General features: G+C 46.7%; 1 protein-coding gene across 3 annotated transcripts in view; it reads right to left on the reverse strand.

Moving 5' to 3' along the window:
• The window catches only part of LAMB4 (laminin subunit beta 4), a 105,269-nt gene that overhangs the window by 66,828 nt on the left and 17,351 nt on the right, over positions 1 to 21,090 (reverse strand). For all 3 annotated transcript variants that reach the window (XM_014572173.4, XM_075927273.2, XM_075927267.2), the window contains 9 exons: positions 19,649 to 19,837; positions 18,259 to 18,322; positions 17,852 to 18,066; positions 14,791 to 14,911; positions 13,426 to 13,614; positions 12,328 to 12,507; positions 8,768 to 8,877; positions 7,722 to 7,801; positions 6,570 to 6,720 (listed from right to left, as the gene is read on the reverse strand). In XM_014572173.4, coding sequence (XP_014427659.3) covers positions 6,570 to 6,720; positions 7,722 to 7,801; positions 8,768 to 8,877; positions 12,328 to 12,507; positions 13,426 to 13,614; positions 14,791 to 14,911; positions 17,852 to 18,066; positions 18,259 to 18,322; positions 19,649 to 19,837 — 1,299 coding nt within the window. The remainder of the gene's footprint in view (positions 1 to 6,569; positions 6,721 to 7,721; positions 7,802 to 8,767; positions 8,878 to 12,327; positions 12,508 to 13,425; positions 13,615 to 14,790; positions 14,912 to 17,851; positions 18,067 to 18,258; positions 18,323 to 19,648; positions 19,838 to 21,090) is intronic.

The raw sequence follows: 21,090 nt of genomic DNA on the forward strand, positions 1-21,090 counted from the left end.
ATCTACTGGAAAAGCTTATTTAGAAAGAGAGTGTCCACACAGCAAAAGCACAATGAAAAAGCAATGTGCTTTTTTGAAAGATAGCGTCCACGTTGATTGGACGCTATCTCACATTTAAGTTGTGATTAGTATGGACGGAGGGGCCACCAGGGCACCTGTGTTATTTCCTGGAGGCCTCTTCTTTTGAAAGAACTCCCTCTCCTGGGTCCACACATGCCTTTTCCCAAAAAAGCTTTTTCGGAAAAAGACTTCTTCCCCATAGAATGAGGTTTACCAACATTGGAAAAACCCCTCTGTTCTTTCAACTTTCTGTTCTTTCGACCTGTCTTCTTTTGACTTTTTCCAGAAAAACATTGCAGTGTATACGCATCCTCAGTCCCCCTCTGCTGCGCTTTAGCCTTTTAAATGTATTAAGAGACTGACGGCTCTTAACACATTTAAAAGGCTAAAGTACAGTGGGGGGTCCCAGCTTGAGCCAGGAATCAGCTGTCCCAGCTCACGCCGGGTCCCCCCTGCTGCACTTCTGATTTTTAAATGTATTAAGAGTGGGCAGGCTCTTAATACATTTAAAAAGAAGAGGTGCAGCACCTGGGACTGGGCACGAGCTGGGAATCAGATGATTCCCGGCTCGTGCCTGGTCCCACTACCCTCCTGCCTCGCCTGCCCCCGGCAGAGATGGTGCTGTGGGGGGACCAGCTTTTAAGACAGCTCCCACCAGCACCGGCTCCTGCTTCCTGCTCTTACTGCCTCTGAGCAGCAGGAGGGGGGAAAGTGACTAGTTGAGGGACTAGTTGAATAGTTGCTTACATCTCTAGTTAGAGAGTCTAAACAATTCAACCAGAACTATCCTAAAGCTGTTGTTCAACAGCAGAAGACCCCCATCCTTCACATACGGGAAGCCACAGATGGGACAGAAGCAAGGTTCTTTCAAATCACATGCAATGGCCAGAGATGAAGGCCTGTGCCAAGGTACCGCAGGACTCCAGAGTATCCCATCATGGCCGCTTGGGGCCTTTGGAAGCTGGCATAAACCTTTTGGATTCTCTGATTTACACTTTGGTCTGGCCAGGTAGCTGGGCAACTTGAGGGTGAAAAGATGTTCTGATTCTATAAGAACAGTCTCTATATTTAGGACTTGACTTATATAAGCTGTTATTAACCCCACTACCATAGTGATTTTTCATACTTGCTCTCTGCTCACTCTAGGGCAACTCAGGACTGGGGAAGCATAGAGGATGCGAACAGGTGATTGCTAACAGGGAGTTTTGAGAGGGAGTTCTCCAGGTGAAGGAGAAGCAGATACAGGACTCTTGAGGGAAGTGTGTTTTGTTATTGGGGCTTTCTTAGTGTGTGCAGAGCTTGTGTTTGTTTGGTGTGTGGTGGTTTGTGTGTTTTTTTTTTTTTTCCTTTCCCTCCTCCCCTCCTGTTTGAGTGAGGCTTTAGAGGGGGAGTTCTCCAGGTAAAGGAGAAGTACATACAGGAGTCTTGGGAGAAGTGGGTGTTGTGCTTGGGGCTTACTTGCTGTGTGCTGAGCTTGTGTTTGTGAGTAAGGGTTGTGTGTGTTCTTTTTTGTTTGTTTGTTTATTTATTTATTTTCCCCTGTGTTTGAGAGTGAGGTTTTTTTTTTTTTTTTTTTTTCCCCCTCCCCTTGATAGAGTTTGTGCTGTGATTGGTAGGGGCTGTGATTGGCAGGTGGAAACTGTTGGCTTCTAATTAAAGTTGAATTCTAGAAGCCTCTGCTGATTGGCTGAGCCTTGGTAGGGGGAGGGGCTTTATAAGGCAGTGGGCAAGCGACCAAGAAGCTTGCGAACAGGTGATTGCTAACAGGGAGTTTTGAGAGGGAGTTGGGAAGGGCGGGAGGTTCTCTTGTCTTTCTTTTTAAATCCCTTCTCCAGGACAGCAGCGATGGATGATGATGCATCTGCTGCTGTTGTTACCTGCACGGCATGTGCCATGTTTGTCTTCCTCCCGGAAGAAAGAACGGATTTCATCTGCACCAAGTGCAAGCTGGTCGAGATTTTGGAAGAAAAAATTAGAGGACTGGAGGCCCAAGTGTCGACCTTACGCTTGATCAGAGAGGATGAAGACTTCCTCGATAGAAGGCAGCAATTGATCCTTCAAGCACGGCAGGCAGAGGAGCCAGTGAGGGCAGTACGCGACCAAGAAGAGAACTGGCAGCATGTAACTTCTAGAAGGGGAAAAAGGCCAGCACGGGATTCCCCCGATGCTATAGAGGTAAGCAATCGCTTTCAAGCTCTCTCCACAGGCTCTGCAGTGCTGAAAGCTCTGGAAGGGACCTCACAAGGTAGAAACCAGAAGGGAGCACCATCTACTGAAAGGCATGGGATGCGTAGTCCTAGGGATGGGGGTTCCACGGCCACCACCCCCAAAAGGAAACGACGGGTGGTGGTGGTCGGGGACTCCCTCCTAAGAGGGACTGAGCCATCCCTCTGCCGTCCGGACCTGGAATCTCGAGAGGTGTGCTGCTTACCGGGAGCTCGCATTCGGGATGTCACTGAGAGGCTTAGCAAGCTGATCAAACCTTCAGATCGCTACCCCTTCCTGCTTCTCCATGTAGGAACGAATGATACGGCCAAGAATGACCTTGAGCGGGTTGCTGCGGATTATGTAGCGCTGGGAAGAAGGATCCAAGACTTTGGAGCGCAAGTGGTGTTCTCGTCCATCTTCCCTGTTGAAGGGAAAGGACTGGGCAGGGATCGTTGAATTGAGGACGTAAATGCGTGGTTGCGCAGGTGGTGTCGCAGAGAGGGCTTTGGTTTCTTCGACCATGGGACTCTGTTCCGGGCGCAAGGATTGTTAGGAAGAGATGGGATCCAACTAACGAAGAGAGGAAGGAGCATCTTCGCGGGCAGGCTTGTGAACCTAGTGAGGAGGGCTTTAAACTAGGTTCGTCGGGGGACGGTGACCAAAACCCTGAGGGGAGTGGGAAAGTCAGATACCGGGAAGAAATGCATAGAGCAAGGAGCGAGAAAGGAGGACCCCAGTTTCGAATGGAGAAGATAGTGCAATCAACTGGTTACCTGAAGTGTTTGTACACTAATGCGAGAAGCCTGGGCAACAAGCAGGAAGAACTGGAGGCCCTGGCCCAGACCAAGAAATATGATTTAATTGGGATAACAGAGACTTGGTGGGATGACTCGCATGACTGGAGCGCTGTCATGGAAGGGTATAGATTGTTCAGGAAGAATAGGCAGGGGAGAAAAGGAGGAGGAGTTGCACTATATGTAAGAGAGCACTATGATTGCTCTGAACTCCAGTATAAAGAGGGAGAAAAACTTGTTGAAAGTCTATGGGTCAGGTTTAAAGGAGCAAACAGCAGTGATGTTGTGGTTGGTGTCTGCTACAGGCCACCGAACCAGGTGCATGAGGTAGATGAGGCTTTCTTCGGACAACTGAGCGAAGCTTCCAGATCGCAGGCCCTGGTTCTCATGGGGGACTTTAATCACCCTGACATCTGTTGGGAAACCAATACGGCAGTACACAGGCAATCCTGGAAGTTTTTGGAGAATGTTGGGGATAACTTCTTGGTACAAGTGCTGAAGGATCCGACCAGGGGCCGTGCACAGCTTGACCTTCTCCTCACAAACAGGGAGGAACTAATAGGGGACGTAGAGGTGGGTGACAACCTGGGAAGCAGTGATCATGAGATGGTAGATTTCAGGATCCTGACCAAAGGAAGGAAAGAGAGTAGTAAAATACACACCTTGGACTTCAAAAAAGCAGATTTTGACTCCCTCAGAGATCTGATGGAAAGAATCCCCTGGGATGTTAACATGAAGGGGAAAGGAGTCCAGGACAGCTGGCAGTATTTTAAAGAAGCCTTATTGAAGGAACAGAAAGAAACCATCCCGACGCGTAGCAAGAGAGGCAAACCTGGTAGGAGACCGGATTGGCTTACAGGGGAAATCCTTGGTGTACTTAAGCACAAAAAGGAAGCTTACAGAAAGTGGAAACTTGGACAAATGACTAGGGAGGAGTTTAAATGTATAGTTCGAGAATGCCGGGGGGTTATCAGGAAGGCGAAAGCGCAAATGGAGTTGCGACTGGCTAAGGATGTAAAGGATAACAAGAAAGGTTTCTACAGGCATGTCAACAAGAAGAAGGTGATCAGAGAGGGTGTGCAGTCCCTAATGGATGAAGGAGGTAACCTAGTGACAGAGGATGTGGGGAAAGCTGAAGTACTCAATGCTTTCTTTGCCTCTGTATTCACGGACAATGTCGGCTCCTGGACTTCTGTGCTAAGCGACGCAAGATGGGAAGAAGATGGACAGCCCTTGGTGGGTAAAGAACAGGTTAGGAACTATTTAGAAAAACTAAACGTACACAAATCCATGGGTCCAGACTTAATGCACCCAAGGGTACTGAAGGAGTTGGCAAATGTCATTGAGGAGCCTTTGGCCATTATCTTTGAAAAGTCGTGGAGATCGGGCGAAATCCCGGATGATTGGAAAAAGGCAAATGTAGTGCCCATCTTCAAAAAAGGGAAGAAGGACGATCCAGGGAACTATAGGCCGGTCAGTCTTACCTCGGTTCCTGGAAAAATCATGGAAGGGATCCTAAAGGAATCCATTTTGAGACACTTGAATGAGAGGAAAGTGATCAGGAATAGTCAGCATGGATTCACAAAGGGCAAGTTGTGCTTGACCAATCTGATTAGCTTCTATGATGAGGTAACTGGCTCGGTGGACATGGGAAAGTCAGTGGATGTTATATACCTTGACTTTAGCAAGGCTTTTGATACGGTCTCCCACAATATTCTTGCCAGCAAGTTAAGGGAATGCGGATTGGATAAATGGACGGTAAGATGGATAGAAAGATGGCTAGAAGGCCGGGCCCAGCGGGTAGTGATCAATGGCTCGATGTCAGGATGGCGGTCGGTTTCTAGTGGAGTGCCCCAAGGTTCGGTTCTAGGACCGGTTTTGTTCAATATCTTTATTAATGACCTGGATGAGGGGATAGATTGCACCCTCAACAAGTTTGCAGATGACACTAAGCTAGGGGGAGAGGTAGATACGCTTAAGGGCAGAGATAGGGTCCAGAGTGACTTAGACAAATTGGAGGATTGGGCCACTAGAAATCTCATGAGATTCAACAAAGACAAGTGTAGAGTCCTGCACTTGGGACGGAAGAATCCCAAGCATAGTTACAGGCTGGGGACCAACCAGTTAAGTAGTAGTTCTGCAGAAAAGGACCTGGGGGTTACAGTGGATGAGAAGCTAGATATGAGTCAACAGTGTGCCCTTGTAGCCAAGAAGGCTAATGGCATATTAGGATGCATTAAGAGGAGCATTGCCAGCAGATCCAGAGATGTCATTATTCCCCTTTATTCGGCTTCGGTGAGGCCACATCTGGAGTACTGTGTCCAGTTCTGGGCCCCCCACTACAAAAAGGATGCGGACGCATTGGAGAGGGTCCAGCAGAGGGCAACCAAAATGATTAGGGGTCTGGAGCATATGACCTATGAGGAGAGGCTGAGGGACTTGGGTCTGTTTAGTCTGCAGAAGCGAAGAGTGAGGGGGGACTTGATAGCAGCCTTCAACTTCCTGAAGGGAGGTTCCAAAGAGGATGGAGAAAGGCTGTTCTCAGTAGTAACAGATGGCAGAACAAGGAGCAATGGTCTCAAGTTGTGGTGGGAGAGGTCCAGATTGGATATTAGGAAAAACTATTTTACTAGGAGGGTAGTGAAGCATTGGAATGGGTTACCTAGGGAAGTAGTGGAGTCTCCATCCCTAGAGGTGTTTAAGTCTCGGCTTGACAAAGCTCTGGCCGGGTTGATTTAGATGGGATTGGTCCTGCCTAGAGCGGAGGGCTGGACTTGACGACCTTCTGAGGTCTCTTCCAGTTCTATGATTCTATGATAAGGGGATGGTTGGATGAAATAACATGATCTTTGTAACTAATTGACCATTCATTATAGGGAACTTTCTGGGTGTCTGGCTGGTGAGTCTTGCCCACATGCTCAGGGCTTAGCTGATCGCCATATTTGGGGTCAGGAAGGAATTTTCCTCCAGGGTAGATTGGCAGAGGCCCTGGAGGTTTTTCGCCTTCCTCTGTAGCATTGGGCACAGATCACAGCTGAAGGACTCTCTGCATGTTGGGGCCTTCAAAGTATTTGAAGGCTTCAATATCTGAGACATAGGTGAGAGGATTATTCTAAGAGGGGTGGGCGAGATTCTGTGGCCTGCACTGTGCAGGGGGTCAGACTAGATGATCATAATGGTCCCTTCTGACCTTAAAGTCTATGAGTCTATGAGTCTATGCTGGTGGACACCTCTCCATAGTGCACCCAGGGCTCCCTGGTTACAGTAGAAAACTAGGGAGTGTCAATTCAGTGTCATTTACACATTGAGGAGTGTCATTTAAAATTGCTGGGTAAGAGTAAGAAAACCGTTAAACATAAAATCATCTGCCAGCCTCCCTTTAGCTGTTTTCCCTGCTGCAGGACTCTTCTCCTTACCCTCAGCATTTCACTGACACCAACAGAGCCTCCTTGTACCAGTTAACCTTACGTGTTACCCCTGAATACCGGACATAAAAGCAACACATACCAAAGGTGCAGATCCAGAAACTGGCTTTGCATGCTCTGCTTCGTAGATATAATAATCCAATGGTACAAAGAAGTAGCCTGGGGCTGCTTTGGTACATTGACGACCCACAATATTAGGAAGACATTCACACTGCCCATCGCTTGACAAGCAGCTAGATGAACAGTGGGGAAAAAAAATAGGTATAAGAGTCTCATCAATACACATGTGTTTGCACCACACAAAGAAGGTGGCTCTTCTGCCTTTGCTTTTATTCTTATTGTTCCTTTCACTGTAAAATTAATTCATTAAAAATATATTTTCCTGTCAACCACTATTACTTGCTTGTAATGCTTCTAGTGCTTCCTTAATCAGTTTGCAAAAGTCTGGGCTACTCATGTGTCTATTGCCCTTGCTTGCACAAACTGCAATGTATCCTGTTTTCAGTAGCTTGGTTTTACCTAACCATGCACATATAAAAAGGAGTTGCTATCTGGGACCAGAGCATGCACACTAGTAATCTTTCTCCTGGAGTACTGAAGAGCCTGACCCAGCAAAGCATAGGGCCCATGTTTTCAAATGTGAGTGGCCTAAAGTCATGCATTTTTTTAAAGCAATGGGCACTTAGTACCTCTGAAAACTAGGTTATTTAGTTAGAAAGCTAAACATGAATGTAGGAACCCAAGTTCAAAATGTCGTCCCTAACTAACCATACAATGTTAGGTATCCTGTGCATCCAGATCCAGGTTGGGGAGGTTTGTGCTTTTCATTTAACTGATCTTAAACCTTATTATTTAAATTTTGCCTCAGAGAAAAAAGTAAGGGCATGGCTACATATATACTTACTGCATAGCCTGCTGAGGTGTCAATCTACAGCCATTCAGTGTGCTGCACACAAACTGTACATGTGGATGCTGCTGCTACACACCAACATTTCCCTAGTATGCACTGACATTTCCTGGTCAGACTTAAATCCTTTTAAACTTGCTAATAAATTCACAAACTCTTATACCCCAGGGTGATTTTACATTGCTCAGACACAAAGAAACTCTGTCTCTAAACTATTGGGTTTCTTCATGAACCCATAACCCTATCCTAAAGGTATGATACATGCTGGTGGTAATTTATTGTACTCAAAAGGAGAATGATACTTAAAATGAGAACTAAATCACTTACAAGTTATTGTGTGCTCCACCAATGTCACAGCTACATGGAGAACAGCCATATAAATTTTTCCCAAGCCCCCAGTATCCAACCTATGATTAGAAAGAAAATGTATTGATTTTTGACTGTGAATATTTATCAACTTAAATTACAACAAAAAACTCCATTTTGACTAAGAAGAAACTCCACTCTCATAGGGACTATCAATTTCATTTATTTTCTTTCTGCAAAACCTGGCTCCAGCAAACTTGGCGGTATGAATGTTCACAAAAAATAAACACAAAAAGGCCTGATCATGGATGAAGCTCAGTCATTTAAAATGTCAAGTGAACATTCATAGACAATGCTTTGCAAGGCTACTCCAACCCTAATTATTTCCACTTACATTTTCAGCCATGACAACTGCTCCCCTAACATAAAGAGCGCAAGCCACCAAGTGTTTTTACAACACTGAGTCTGGGTAATCTCACAAGGAATTATCTCCACGATCACTCAGGGTTGTCATATTGGGGCATGGTAAAACTGCAGCTGTCACGCTCAAGACAGTAATCCCCCTCCCCCTGCTGAAGTCTTCTGGGGGATTTTCTTGGGGCAATTCCAACTACCTCTATAGGGGTACAGAATATGCTGGTTTAGTCACCTGGTGACTCAGTCTTGCTCCATTGAAAACATTGGGAGTTTTGCCAATGACTTCAGTGAGAGCAGAATCCGGCTACGTGCCAGCCAGCTAGGCCTGGCTGAGAACATGGTTGTATCAGCTGAAGCATTTCAGAGAATCGTCTCTAGCTTGCTTTAATTAAAATGGGAGGAGAGACTCATCTGACAGCTCCTTATTGAAAGGATTATTTGTTCTCATGCCTGTCACTCTTTGTCTAATTCTATGATAAATGCTGTGGTCTATGGGCCATTTCCACTTGACATCGTGTTGTGTCCCCCTTTAACAGGAGGCCCACTGCAGGGGTCATAAGGAGGCAGGACGTGGGCTAGGGGAAGATCTTTGAGGATGTGTAAAACAGGATGTTACATGAAGCAATAACAAAACCCTTGTGATTACATACAAGGCATTCTTCACAGTGTGGCCCTGTAACAAAGCGCTGGCAGAGGCACTCTCCGGTCACTGAATCACACATGAAGAAAGATAAGCTCCCAAAAGGGTTGCAGGTGCAGGCTGCAAGGAAAAACACAGACAATCACTTCCGTTAGTGCCACTGCCCTACACTGTCTTTTGGTGGGAATTTGAAACAACCACTGCATTCATCTATTGGGGGGACAAACTGCAGAACACCAGCTTTGGGATCCAATTAACACTTCACATGCCAGCTGCTTGTGAGGGGTGGATCATTTTCCGAAGGTATTTTTTGGTGGGCATCTGGAAGGAGAAGCTCTGCTCGTGTGCAAGGGATGGCTCTGGCAAAGCCTGTTGGACACTTAAAACCAGCTCAGAGAAGTGACTGTCTGTAAGTTCTCTAGTCTAGAGTGATGCAGCCCGCAGCCTTTTGATACTGAACATGTCTATTTTGTCGCCAACTTGATCTTTACTATGGATTGGATAAATGGACTGTAAGATGGATAGAAAGCTGGCTAGAATGTTGGACCCAATGGGTTGTGATCAACGGCTTGATGTCAGGTTGGTGGTCGGTTTCTAGCGGAGTGCCCCAAGGATCAGTTCTAGGACCAGTTTTGTTCAACATCTTTATTAATGACCTGGATGAGGGGTTGGATTGCACTCTTAGCAAGTTTGCAGATGACACTAAGCTAGGGGGAGAGGTAGATACGCTGGAGGGCAGGGATAGGGTCCAGAGTGACCTAGACAGATTAGAGGATTGGGCCAAAAGAAATCTGATGAGGTTCAACAGGGACAAGTGCAGAGTCCTGTATTTGGGACGGAAGAATCCGAAGCTTTGTTGCAGGCTGGGGACCGAATGGCTAAGTAACAGTTCTACAGAAAAGGACCTGGGGATTACAGTGGATGAGGAGCTGGATATGAGTCAACAGTGTGCCCTTGTAGCCAAGAAGGCTAATGGCATATTAGGGTGCATTAGGAGGAACATAGCCAGCAGATCTAGAGAAGTGCTTTATTCAGCTCTGGAGAGGCCACATCTGGAGTATTGTGTCCAGTTCTGGACCCCCCACTACAGAAAGGATGTGGACGCATTGGAGAGGGTCCAGCGGAGGGCTACCAAAATTATTAGGGGGCTGGAGCGCATGACCTATGAGAAGAGACTAAGGGTATGTCTACACTACCCCGCTAGTTCGAACTAGCGGGGTAATGTATGCATACCGAACTTGCTAATGAAGCCCGGGATTTGAATTTCCCGGGCTTCATTAGCATAAAGCCGGCGCCGCCATTTTTAAAAGCCGGCTAGTGCGAACCCCGTGCCGCGCGGCTACACGCGGCACGGGCTAGATAGTTCGAACTAGCTAGCTATTCCGAACTATCTGTACACCTCGTGGAACAGATAGTTCGGAATAGCTAGCTAGTTCTAGCCCGTGCCGCGTGTAGCCGCGCGGCACGGGGTTCGCACTAGCCGGCTTTTAAAAATGGCGGCGCCGGCTTTATGCTAATGAAGCCCGGGAAATTCAAATCCCGGGCTTCATTAGCAAGTTCGGTATGCATACATTACCCCGCTAGTTCGAACTAGCGGGGTAGTGTAGACATACCCTGAGGGACTTGGGTTTGTTTAGTCTGCAGAAGAGAAGAGTGAGGGGGGATTTGATAGCAACCTTCAACTTCCTCAAGGGATGTTCCAAAGAGGATGGAGAGAGGCTGTTCACAGTCGTGACGGATGACAGAACAAGGAGCAATGGTCTCAAATTACAGTGGGGGAGGTCTAGGTTAGGAAAAACTATTTCACTAGGAGGGTGGTGAAGCACTGGAATGGGTTACCTGGGGAGGTGGTGGAATCTCCATCCCTAGAGGTTTTTAAGTCTCAGCTTGACAAAGGTTTTTAAGTCTCGGCTGGGTTGATTTAGTTGGAATTGGTCCAGCCTTGGGCAGGGGGCTGGACTTGATGACCTCCTAAGGTCTCTTCCAGCTCTATGATTCTATGATTCTATTAGCCCAAGTACAGGACCTTCTAACTCATCCTCAAAAGAGCACTCTCATGTGGTAATGCAGACCTCATCTGTTTGGTTTATGTTCCAGGTGAGTTTATATGGCCTTTATGTTCAGGTTTTTATACCCTAAAAATATTAATGGAGTGTTCAACTAGAGATTTTGATGGCATTTCTCTTTTTCTGTGCTCAAGAGGCACAAGTTTACCTGTCCAAGTAAATGGGTTCTAAATGCTTTTGAAATACTAACATGGGACATGACTCTGTAAAATCTGACATAAGGTGCTGACAATGGACATTCGTCTGTGTCACTAACAAACCCTACAAGCTGACAGCAGAATATTCACAACTGGAGATAGCATGAGCGTTGAGAGCCAGGAGGGCGGTGCACTGAGGAAGGCATGCTGGGGATGTCTTGCATAACACCTATCTGCACAATGAGTGATTCAAGCTAGCCTCCTTCATGATTATCAAATTACCCTGACACGTGTATAATATCAATAATATGTCACCTATTTGAAATCCCCCCTTACCAAAGGAATCAGATCACATCTTTAATATTCCTTCTATTTATAAGAGAATGCCGCCGAGTCTATTGCATGTTTTTGGCAAATAGTATATTTTTAGTCCTACTCTTCGTTATTGATTCATTTCCTTTATTGGGAGTAGGTGGTAACAGTCTTCAAATAGGAGTGTGATCAAATGTTCTTCATGTCCTCTGAAAATAGGACAAGAAATAATGGGCTTAATCTGAAGCCAGGGAGATTTGGGTTGGATATTAGAAAAAATCTTTCCAACTCTAAGGGCAGTCAAGCTCTGGAATAGCCTTCCAAGGGAAGTGATAGAATCTGTCACTGAAGGTTTTCACAAGCAGGTGGGACCAGAGGTACCAACTTTCCCGTTTCCCCAGGGGTGCTTGATCCTGCTTCACCACAGGTGCCACCCTCTCTCCCTCTTTTCCCCTAACCCCACTTCCACCCCCACCCCACCCTGCCCCTGCTCTGACTCTTCTTACCCTGTTCTGCCCTCCCTGAGCACAGCCTGCTCTTGCTCTACTTCTTGCTGCCATTGTCCTCCCTTTCACCTCCTCAGTGCCTCCTACAAGCCCTGAATAGCTGATCACTGGCAGGCAGGAGGCATTGGCAGGGCAGGGGAGAAGCTGATTGGAGGTGGTGGGTGAGGAAGGGGAGGAGCTGATCGTGGGGTCACTGAGGGGTGATGAGCATCCATTACTTTTTTCCCCATAGATGCTCCAGCCCCAGAGCACCCACAGACCCAACACCTATGAGCTGGACAAACACCTGTCAGAGATGGCCTTGCTTTATATGGTCCTGCCTCAGTGTAGGGGACTGAACTGGGTGACTTTTCCAGGTCCCTTCTAGCCCTACATTTCTGATTCTATGATATATTTCAGATGCTGCACCATGTGACATTTCCTGGAAATTAAGTGACGTCAGACAGCCCAATGTGACTTGCAAAAGGAGCTAGATTTGTTTTTCATCTACCTCTGTCACTTAAAACTAAGTTTTGAAAGGAAAAAAGAACAAGATCATAGTTTACATACGCTGGCAGCCAAGAGGATCACTGCCACTCAGTCCATAGTAGCTTGGCTTGCATGTGTCACAACGGACTCCCTCAACATTTTTCTTGCAAAGGCACCGACCAGCAATAGTTCCGAGACTCCGGTCTGTACAGCTTTCACACAGCCCATTATTCAATGTGCCGTCTGGGTCACAATTGCAGGCTACAATCACAGATATTCACATGGAGATGGGAAAATAATGATATTCAGAAATCTACATTAACATGCAGGTCCCATAACTACTATTATTAATTAAATATTTATATTCTGGTAATGCCAAGAGATTCAGTCAGGATGAGGGGCCCAGTGTGCTAGATGCTCTGTCTACAAGCAAAGCCTCATGTGAACCAGAATTATTCCATGCACCTCCCAAACAAAACATGCCAGAGGGGGTGCTATCCGTCCCTTGAAGAATCCATCTTAGTCCCTCCCCACCCTCTTTCAGCTAGCTAGCACCACCAGGAGGGGAGGATCCTGAATAGGGTTCTAGTAAACCCGTCTTGAAGGATGCAAGATTGTAGGGAACTCATTGTGTTTGCCTTCTCCCTAGCACCTGTGCAGAGGCTGGCCCGAGTGTGGACATTTATGACCAGGGCTTGACAAATAATGCAATCTACTTGCCCGTGGCGAGTAGATTGCAACCCGGAAGAGCCGGGTTCCGGCGATCTGCGCATGCACAGAACGATCTGCGCATGCGTAGATTGCCGAACAGCGCGGCTGGTGAGCGGGGCTCGCCGCGGTTCGGTGAGCCCTGTTTATGACTATTCATATTTACACTGATTTGTTACAAGAAAGATAACTTCCCTACTGGACTTCAAAGCTAAATTCAGTGATGACCCTTAGCTGAAATTAATTCAGGTTTTTTCCCTTCATTAGCCTGAAAATGCTGTTAAACAACTGGGGTAGAACATGCTTCTGCTTCTGAAAGAGGTAAACCTTTTTACATTTACATTGATAATTAAATGTATTGATGAAGAAAGCAGTTGGAGACTATAGCAACTTACAAAGAAAACGGCAAACATTTCATTTTGAGCCAATCATTGCTTGCCATTTGTAAAGGTGACAGAACAGCATGCTTACGGGTGCAGGCACGAGGGTCTGAAATTGTTCTGAGGGGATCCTGGTAAAAGAAAGGCTTGCACTGATCGCAGTGTTGCCCCATGGTATTGTGCTGACAGTCGTCACATACACCACCACTGACACGATCATTAGCTATGTACACTGCCATGTCAAAATGGCACCGGTCCGAATGGCCATTGCATTGACACTCTAAAACAGAAAGTAAAGTGGGATTTATTTAAGAGCAGCACATTTTGATTCATATGCCTGACATTTGGCTTTGAACATACTCCCCCCTGGGTCCAACCTCCCCTAACTTGGGAGTGGGGATGAAGAATGTCACAGCTGAAGTAAAGTCTCTGATTCTGAGTTCACACTGTCTTTACCAGCATGAAAATTCAGTTGTGCATCTTCCAGTTTTCACTGATATAGCCAAGAACACAGTCAAATTCACAACCCTTTAGTTTATTGTCTAGCTGCTTTACATCACTGGGGTGGTACAAAGCAGCCGGCGTAAACAGATGAATTTGGCCCAGAATGTCTTAGAACCTTTGTGGCCATCATCATTGATTACTATTTTGTAGCATACCCACAGATGGGTTAGAAATCTGTTAGTAATCTACTGAAAAGAATACTGCTTTATTTAAATACTATTTTCATTTGAAACAAGGACCCTGACAAATGAACAATCCCTTTTGCCTTCTTCGTCTTTCTTGTTTACTTTATTTTTACCCATTAGAGAGAATTGGAAATTGAAATCGCTTTTCTTCACTGAAAGCAACACACATTAGACCAGGCATGTCCAAAGTCCGGCCCGCGGGCCAATTGCGGCCCGTGTTCCGATTTAATACGGCCCCCGCTTCCTCCCCCTCTCCTGGCTCCCTGGCGCTCTTTTGAACTGGCGCTCCCAGCACGCCGCTTCCGGCTGCGCCACCGCCGCCACCGCCCATGGCCTCCGCGGTCCTAGAGCCTGCCCTGTAGGGCACGTCCGCAGCCCCGCTCCCCCGCTCGGCTGCGGGTTCGCCCTGTCCCCGGGCCGCCGTGAGGCCGGCGTGCCCTGCGCTCTCTGCCCGCCTCCGACCCTGCGGGCCCTCCGCCTTGGGGCTGAGAGTGCAGGGACGGCCCTCACGCATGTTCACTTCTTCAAATCTGGCCCTCTTTGAAAAAAGTTTGGACACCCCTGCTAGACAAACATCTATACCAGCAGGCACACAGCACAGTTGAGACACATCTCCCCTGACAATGCATCACTGACACCCGAATCTGCCTAGGATGTTCTATTCTGGTTGGTTTCAACATGAGAAATAAGCCCATGTGAAAGCTCAGCTAGGACTGTACGGTGCCATCACCTAGCTGATGAAAATTAAGTAACTATTTGTCAGGTACGTTTGCAAGCGTTATCCTGCGATCCTTCTGCTGGCATCCAAGGAGCATCGTTGTAGAATTCTTTACACCTTTCACAGGACACACCCTCAGTGTTGTGTTGACAGACGCATCTGCCATGAACCTGCAGCACGTCAACAACAAAAATAAGTGAATTTTCTTTAGTCCGTTGACTTTGGGCCGTTGGACAGGGAAAAATACACTCCCATCCGCCCCAATATAATTTTATTTCATGTAGGATAATATATTGCTTTTTGATTCCTGAAGACTGAAAACCTCCACAGTGCCAGAACCAGATCAGGTTATCTCTGTTTCTTAGGGGGAGAAATTTAGTATGTTTGTGTAAGCAGGGTTAGGATAAGCTCTGCCCTGACATCTGGTGGTGAATTGTGGCGAGTGGTGCAAAAAGACTTCAGGGGCCTAGTATGTGCTCACAGCAGCCGAAATGGTCACTTTGGCCACTGTGGGATCCCTAGTCTCTCTGTTATTGAGGCAGGGGGGATAAAGTGTTGTTACTCTGATTATGTGAATCAAGGACAATGGAATAATGGAACTTTTTATGACAGAGGAATTTGCCATAAACTAAGTAGCACTCGCTAGACAAGGGGCATGGGTTCCAAACCCAGTCAAGTTGAGAAGCTGGGGACAGGTCTTTGTATCTGGTGGTGGGGCACTGTCTGAGGGCCTAAACAACACCGATTGCACCCCTTCCTCTCTCCACTGTGGCAGAGCTAATTTGGATTCCATTAGGAGTCTAGTTGCGAGCTGCTGAGCTGACTTCACTGTGGGCCAATATAGCACTAGCACTGAGGCTCCTCTGTTATGAGCTGAAATCACTGTGGTTGTGGGGAGCCTGATGCTATACTGCTGAGCTACTAGCAGAGCAGCTTGCGGGGACAACCAGCAAGCACAGGCAGCCAGCAGAGCGGCTGGTGGGGATGACCTGCGAGCAGCTGGTAGAAGCGGCAGCCAGTGGAGCAGCTGCAGGAGCAACCAGCTGGTGGCAAGGGGCGTGGACCGAGATGGCTGGCGGAGCAGGGCAGTTCGTGGGACAGCTGAGGCAGCTCACGGGACAGCAGATGGAATGGCGGAGTGACTCACGTTGATGGCAGCAGCAGAACCCTATGGAGAGGCAGAGCCATCGGCGGACCATGTTAGGTGTATCAACCCACGCCCCCCTCCAGGGTGGGATGGTAAAACCCTGCCAGGTGAACTTTTGAACCGTGGGGTGGCACTGACCCAGGGCAGAGACTTTTGGGGTGTTGGACTTTGGGTCTTTGGGTGATTTTTGGATTGCTGGACTTAAGGAACTCTTGGGGTGTTGGACTTTTGGGGACTTTGGGTAATTCGTGGCTGGGGGGTGGGCCTTTGCTCACGTTTGGTCTATGAATCCGAGTTGTAGTGTTTTCCCAATTTAATGCTGATGTCGGTTACCTCATGTTATTAAAGATTTGCTGCTATACTGAGGTTCTGTGCTTGCGAGAGGGAAGAATTGCCTCTCTGAGGCGCCCAGGGGTGTATGTACGATTTCCCAGGTCACTGGGTGGGGGCTTGAGCCGGTGTTGTATTACCTTGTTTGGAGGAGACCCCTAGATACTGAACCTGGCTCTTGCTGCTATTAACTCGGCCTAGCAGAAGGGTTACATTTGTTATAAAAAAAACATAGTATTTCTGAGGTTTCTTTCCTCTCCAGAAAGTAACAGATTTCAAGAGTGACTTTTCTTTCTTTGCTGAGTTAAGCTTCAAATCCACAAATTTGTCATTTGCCGAAACTGAACAGTTCTACATCACTTGAAGAGTCCTATGTACTCATCTGGCTGGGTAGAGTCCCTCTAAAACAGTGGTCCCCAAACTTTCGGGGCTGCCGGGCGTCCGGGGGCAGGGCCACTCACGTGCCAGGCACCCGGGGACGGGGCCGCGCACACACCCCGGGGGTGGGACCACCCATACGCTGCGTGCCCAGTGCCAGCGCCACCCATGTGCCGCACTCCCGGGGCTGGCGCCGGCACCGGTCCTGTACCGCACACCCAGGGGTGGGGCTGCCCATATGCCACGCGGCCGGGGCCGGTGCTGCTCCTGTGCCGCACACCCAGGGGCGGGGCCACCCATGGGGCAGGGCCACCCATGGGGCGGGGCCACCCATACGCTGCACGCCCGGGGCCAGAACAGCCCATGTGCTGCATGCCTGGGGCCGGCGCCACTCCTGTGCTGCGCGTCCAGGAGCAGGCAGCACCCATGCGTTGCGCGCACGGGGGCGGGGCCAGCCCGATCACTCGGTGGGCACACAGAAATGGCCCGGTGGGCGCCGTGGTGCCTGTGGGCACCACGTTGAGGACCACTGCTCTAAAAACTATATGTCAAGCCTAAAATGTTTACATATAAAAATATTTAAGTAACCTAGGCTTGTGGTATGCCAGCATAAGTAGAGAAATTCAGAGCCCTCTGGCTCCCTCATCTGACATAAACACTTCTCAGTTACACGAGAAAGAGGCATGGACAGTATGTGGAGCAATAACCAGCCTGCTTTAAACAAACTGAACACATTTTAGAAAAGATACTTCTACTGACAAAAACACTTATATAATTTATCCACAGGAAAAACACTACTTCCAAATATGAAGGTACATTTTATTCTGTGTCTGATTCTTGGACAATCCGTTGTTCACCAGTTTGGTTTTTATTTTAATGTAAAAATAGGGAATTCTCTTTGTGCTGATGACTCTTTTCATGTAGTTTTCACCAAGGCTTGCTGGGGTTGTGGAATGTACCCAATAAAGTAGCCATTCAACTCTGCATGCAATACAGATTACTCACTGGGATTATATTTGCACCACTACAGCTATGGCATTTTCATGCTATTATTAACATGCTTGTGTGTCACATATTTTAGAAATATAGTTCCAACGGCAGTCAGGTTCTGATCTCTTTTAATCTGTCACAGTGTTTTTAATGGAGAAAGCAATGTGAAAATATTTTTTAAAATGTTGAATCATAAATTACTATCTAGGGATAGTCATACAAAAACTACCAGATAAAGAATCCCCTTTTAGGACTGGAAGCTTACCATTCCAGGCTGATGGAAAACATCTCCCCGCAATTTCTGCACTGGACTGCATTGGCGGGCATGGCCATTACAAAAGCAACTTCCACGGACAACTATTTCATAAACTGCATAATAATATTTTTCAATGGGATCACTTTGCCTTCTTCCAAATAAAGTATCCCCAAGAGTGTGGAGTTTCGTGAAATTTATTCTCAGGTTTGTTAAGGTAATGAGTTCTGGAATAAGAGAAAGGAAATAAAACCCCCATAATTTCTCTAAAAACTCTATCCACTTGAAAAAATACAGCATGCTCAGCTGTTGTAGATTGCTACATTATGCTGATTTGCACTAGGAGGATGTGGAGAACAGTATTTAACATACAAGACCATCAAATAATGATGCGTAAAGAAAACCCAAACTATACATACCCTGGATACAAGGGAGATAAGGATTTTCTATTTCAAAGCTGGGATCCAAAGCTTTCAAGACAACCTGCAAAACAAATTAATATATATTTAAACATGCAAAGTATTATTTTAGTACATAAAGGCAAATAATTTAGTTAAAATCTATCTAATCTATCTATCCGGGTAAATAATAACCAATAAAATTTCATCAGAGGGTTAGCTGTGTTAGTCTGTAACTTTAAAAACAATGAGTAGTCAGTCCTGTGGCACCTGAGGGTACATCTACACTAGCCCCCTAGATTGATCTAGGGAGGCTAATGAGGGTGACCGGAATTGCAAATCAAGCCCGGGATTTAAATATCCCGCGCTTGATTTGAATGTTCCCGGCCGGTCGCCATTTTAGAAATTGACTAGCCCGAAGTAACTGCCCACTTCTACATGTGGCAGTGAAACGGGATTCTGATTTAAAGCCCTAACTTGAATTAGCTGGTATTCCTCCTGAATGAGGTTTAGCAGCTAATTCGATTTAGGAGCTTTAATTTAGGAGCTTTAAATCGGAATCCCGTTTCACTGACACGGGCAGTTACTTCGGGCTAGTCAATTTCTAAAATGGCAACCAGCCGGGAACATGCAAATCAAGCGCGGGATATTTAAATCCCGGGCTTGATTTGCAATTTTGGTCACCCTCATTAGCCTCCCTAGATCGATCTAGGGGGCTAGTGTAGACATACTCTTAGAGACTAACAAAAATACATATAGTATCAGGAGCTTTCGTGGGCAAAACCCACTTCTTCAGATGAGCTTGAGTGGAGAAATAAAGGGGCCTATTATAAAACCAGTCTTCCTTACATTTAACATATCATTGACCTCAAAAGCAAAGAATGGAATATTTCCAGTCTACTCAGCCTCATTAGCACCAGTCCTACTATTAACAGGTACATTTTTTCCTCTCCATTCTTTTTCTGTAATCAGTTCTGATCGTACCCCTTTTTCCCCTCCACTCAAGCTCATCTTGCCCACCCCTACTCATGTCCCACAGATTGAAGCTAAAGGGAGCCAGCTGGCTGTCACCTACTGCTATCAGAGAACAGGCTTCTCCACAGATCAGCAGATGTTTAGGAGGCGTGAAGATCTGTTGTGGGAAGGGGCTTATGGTTTAGAATGGAAACCTGGAGAAACCACATCGTTTTGAATGCATTTTTGTATGTGTTCATTGGAACCTAAAACTCAAAATAAAAGTCGGTGGTCTGATTTTCTTCTCTGTGTAACCCAGTGCAGGCATTTCCCCTTGTCAAACCAGTGTGAGAGGATAATCAGACATAGGATACAAAGTACCTGGCTGATATCTCATTATCATGAGAAGGAAATCAAGGTAATTTGAATTAAAACATGCACAAATACTAAGGAATACCTCGCCTTCAGTAGAGGGCTCAATGTCTGAATATCTTGAATCACAAACAATGTCTCCCACTCCTTTAGCTGGCCCAGAAGGGATGGTAGGGAAAGATTCAGCACAGTTTTGTGCAAAATACCTAAATATCTTCCAGCTGTGACCATAGTCTGTGGAACGCTCAACCAACATTGCCGCAGGCCGAAAGGTCTAGAAGAAACGTGGCAATAATTCTTACAACAGACTTTTGGAAGAAAGTTTTTAATTTAACTAAGCATATGTCTATACTGCAAATGGGAAGTGTGACTGTAGCATTTCCAGATGTACTTGAGCTGGTTTTCATTTAGCTCCATCTACCCAGGACTCTGGCCCACACTTGTACACCTGCCTGTGCAGCTATGGCTTCACTGCTTTGGTTACTCAACCTATATCAAAATAAACTTGAGTATGTTCCTGACTGCCATGTAGACATACCCTAAACATAAGGGTTTCTTTCTGCAAGAGGAAATTTCCTGGCAAAAGTATACTGATATAACTCCCCATGTGGACACTCTTATTCCAAATAAGAATGCCTTTTCTGGTTTACAGTTGATGACAGTTCCAAGCATGGGGCTTCCAGGATTAATTCCCCAGTCAACTACTTGGGATACTTGATGTGACAGGGCGTACTCCCTCTGCACTGAGCAGTAGGGTTGCCAGGTGGTTTCAACAAAAATACCGTACACACTTGATATTACATCGCAATCTACATTACATCTTATTTAGAAAATACTGGACATTTATATTTTCTCATTTATATTTTCTTAATTTGTTTCCCAAACAGAAAGCCAAGATACTGGACTGTCCAGTTCAAAACCGGACACCCGGCAACCCTACTCAGCCCTGAAAGCAGAGGAGGCCACGACCTCTGCACCTTACTGGGCATGTTGTGGAGTCAGTGCGTTGTGGTTAGGATTTCCCTGCTGACTCAGTGGCAAGAGCAAGCCACTAACGGGGCCCTGGGATGGGGTACAGTGGAGTAGAAGGGCCTGGACCCCCATGCAGGGAGATGTAAACCTTTCCCCTATCTACTCCCCCACAAATAGACTCTGACCATTGGGTCACGTGTGGACTATTGAACAGTACTGCCCTGCCAATAAGGTGAGTTATAGACTGTGACCATTGGGTCACATATGGGACTAGAGGGAAAGAGCAGGCAGACTTTTGGGGCTGGAATAGAGGCACTGGCTGGGGAAAAAAGGGTGGGGATAAGTGCAATAGGAGTGAGGTGGACCACCCCCATCCGACCTGGGATAGTGTCATCCCTATAGCCACGTGACACTTGATTATCTGAAATAGTCTAAGTAAGAACTGATGCACATAAGAAGCAGGGGTCATCAGCCGAGTTCTCTCAGCAACAATAAATCACTAGAACTACCCAAAATGGGGAACAATGGTGAATAAGCAATTGCAAGAGAACCGAG

This window comes from Pelodiscus sinensis, chromosome 1, assembly GCF_052426305.1.
Source record: "Pelodiscus sinensis isolate ZL-2025 chromosome 1, ASM5242630v1, whole genome shotgun sequence".
Lineage (NCBI taxonomy): Eukaryota > Metazoa > Chordata > Testudines > Trionychidae > Pelodiscus > Pelodiscus sinensis.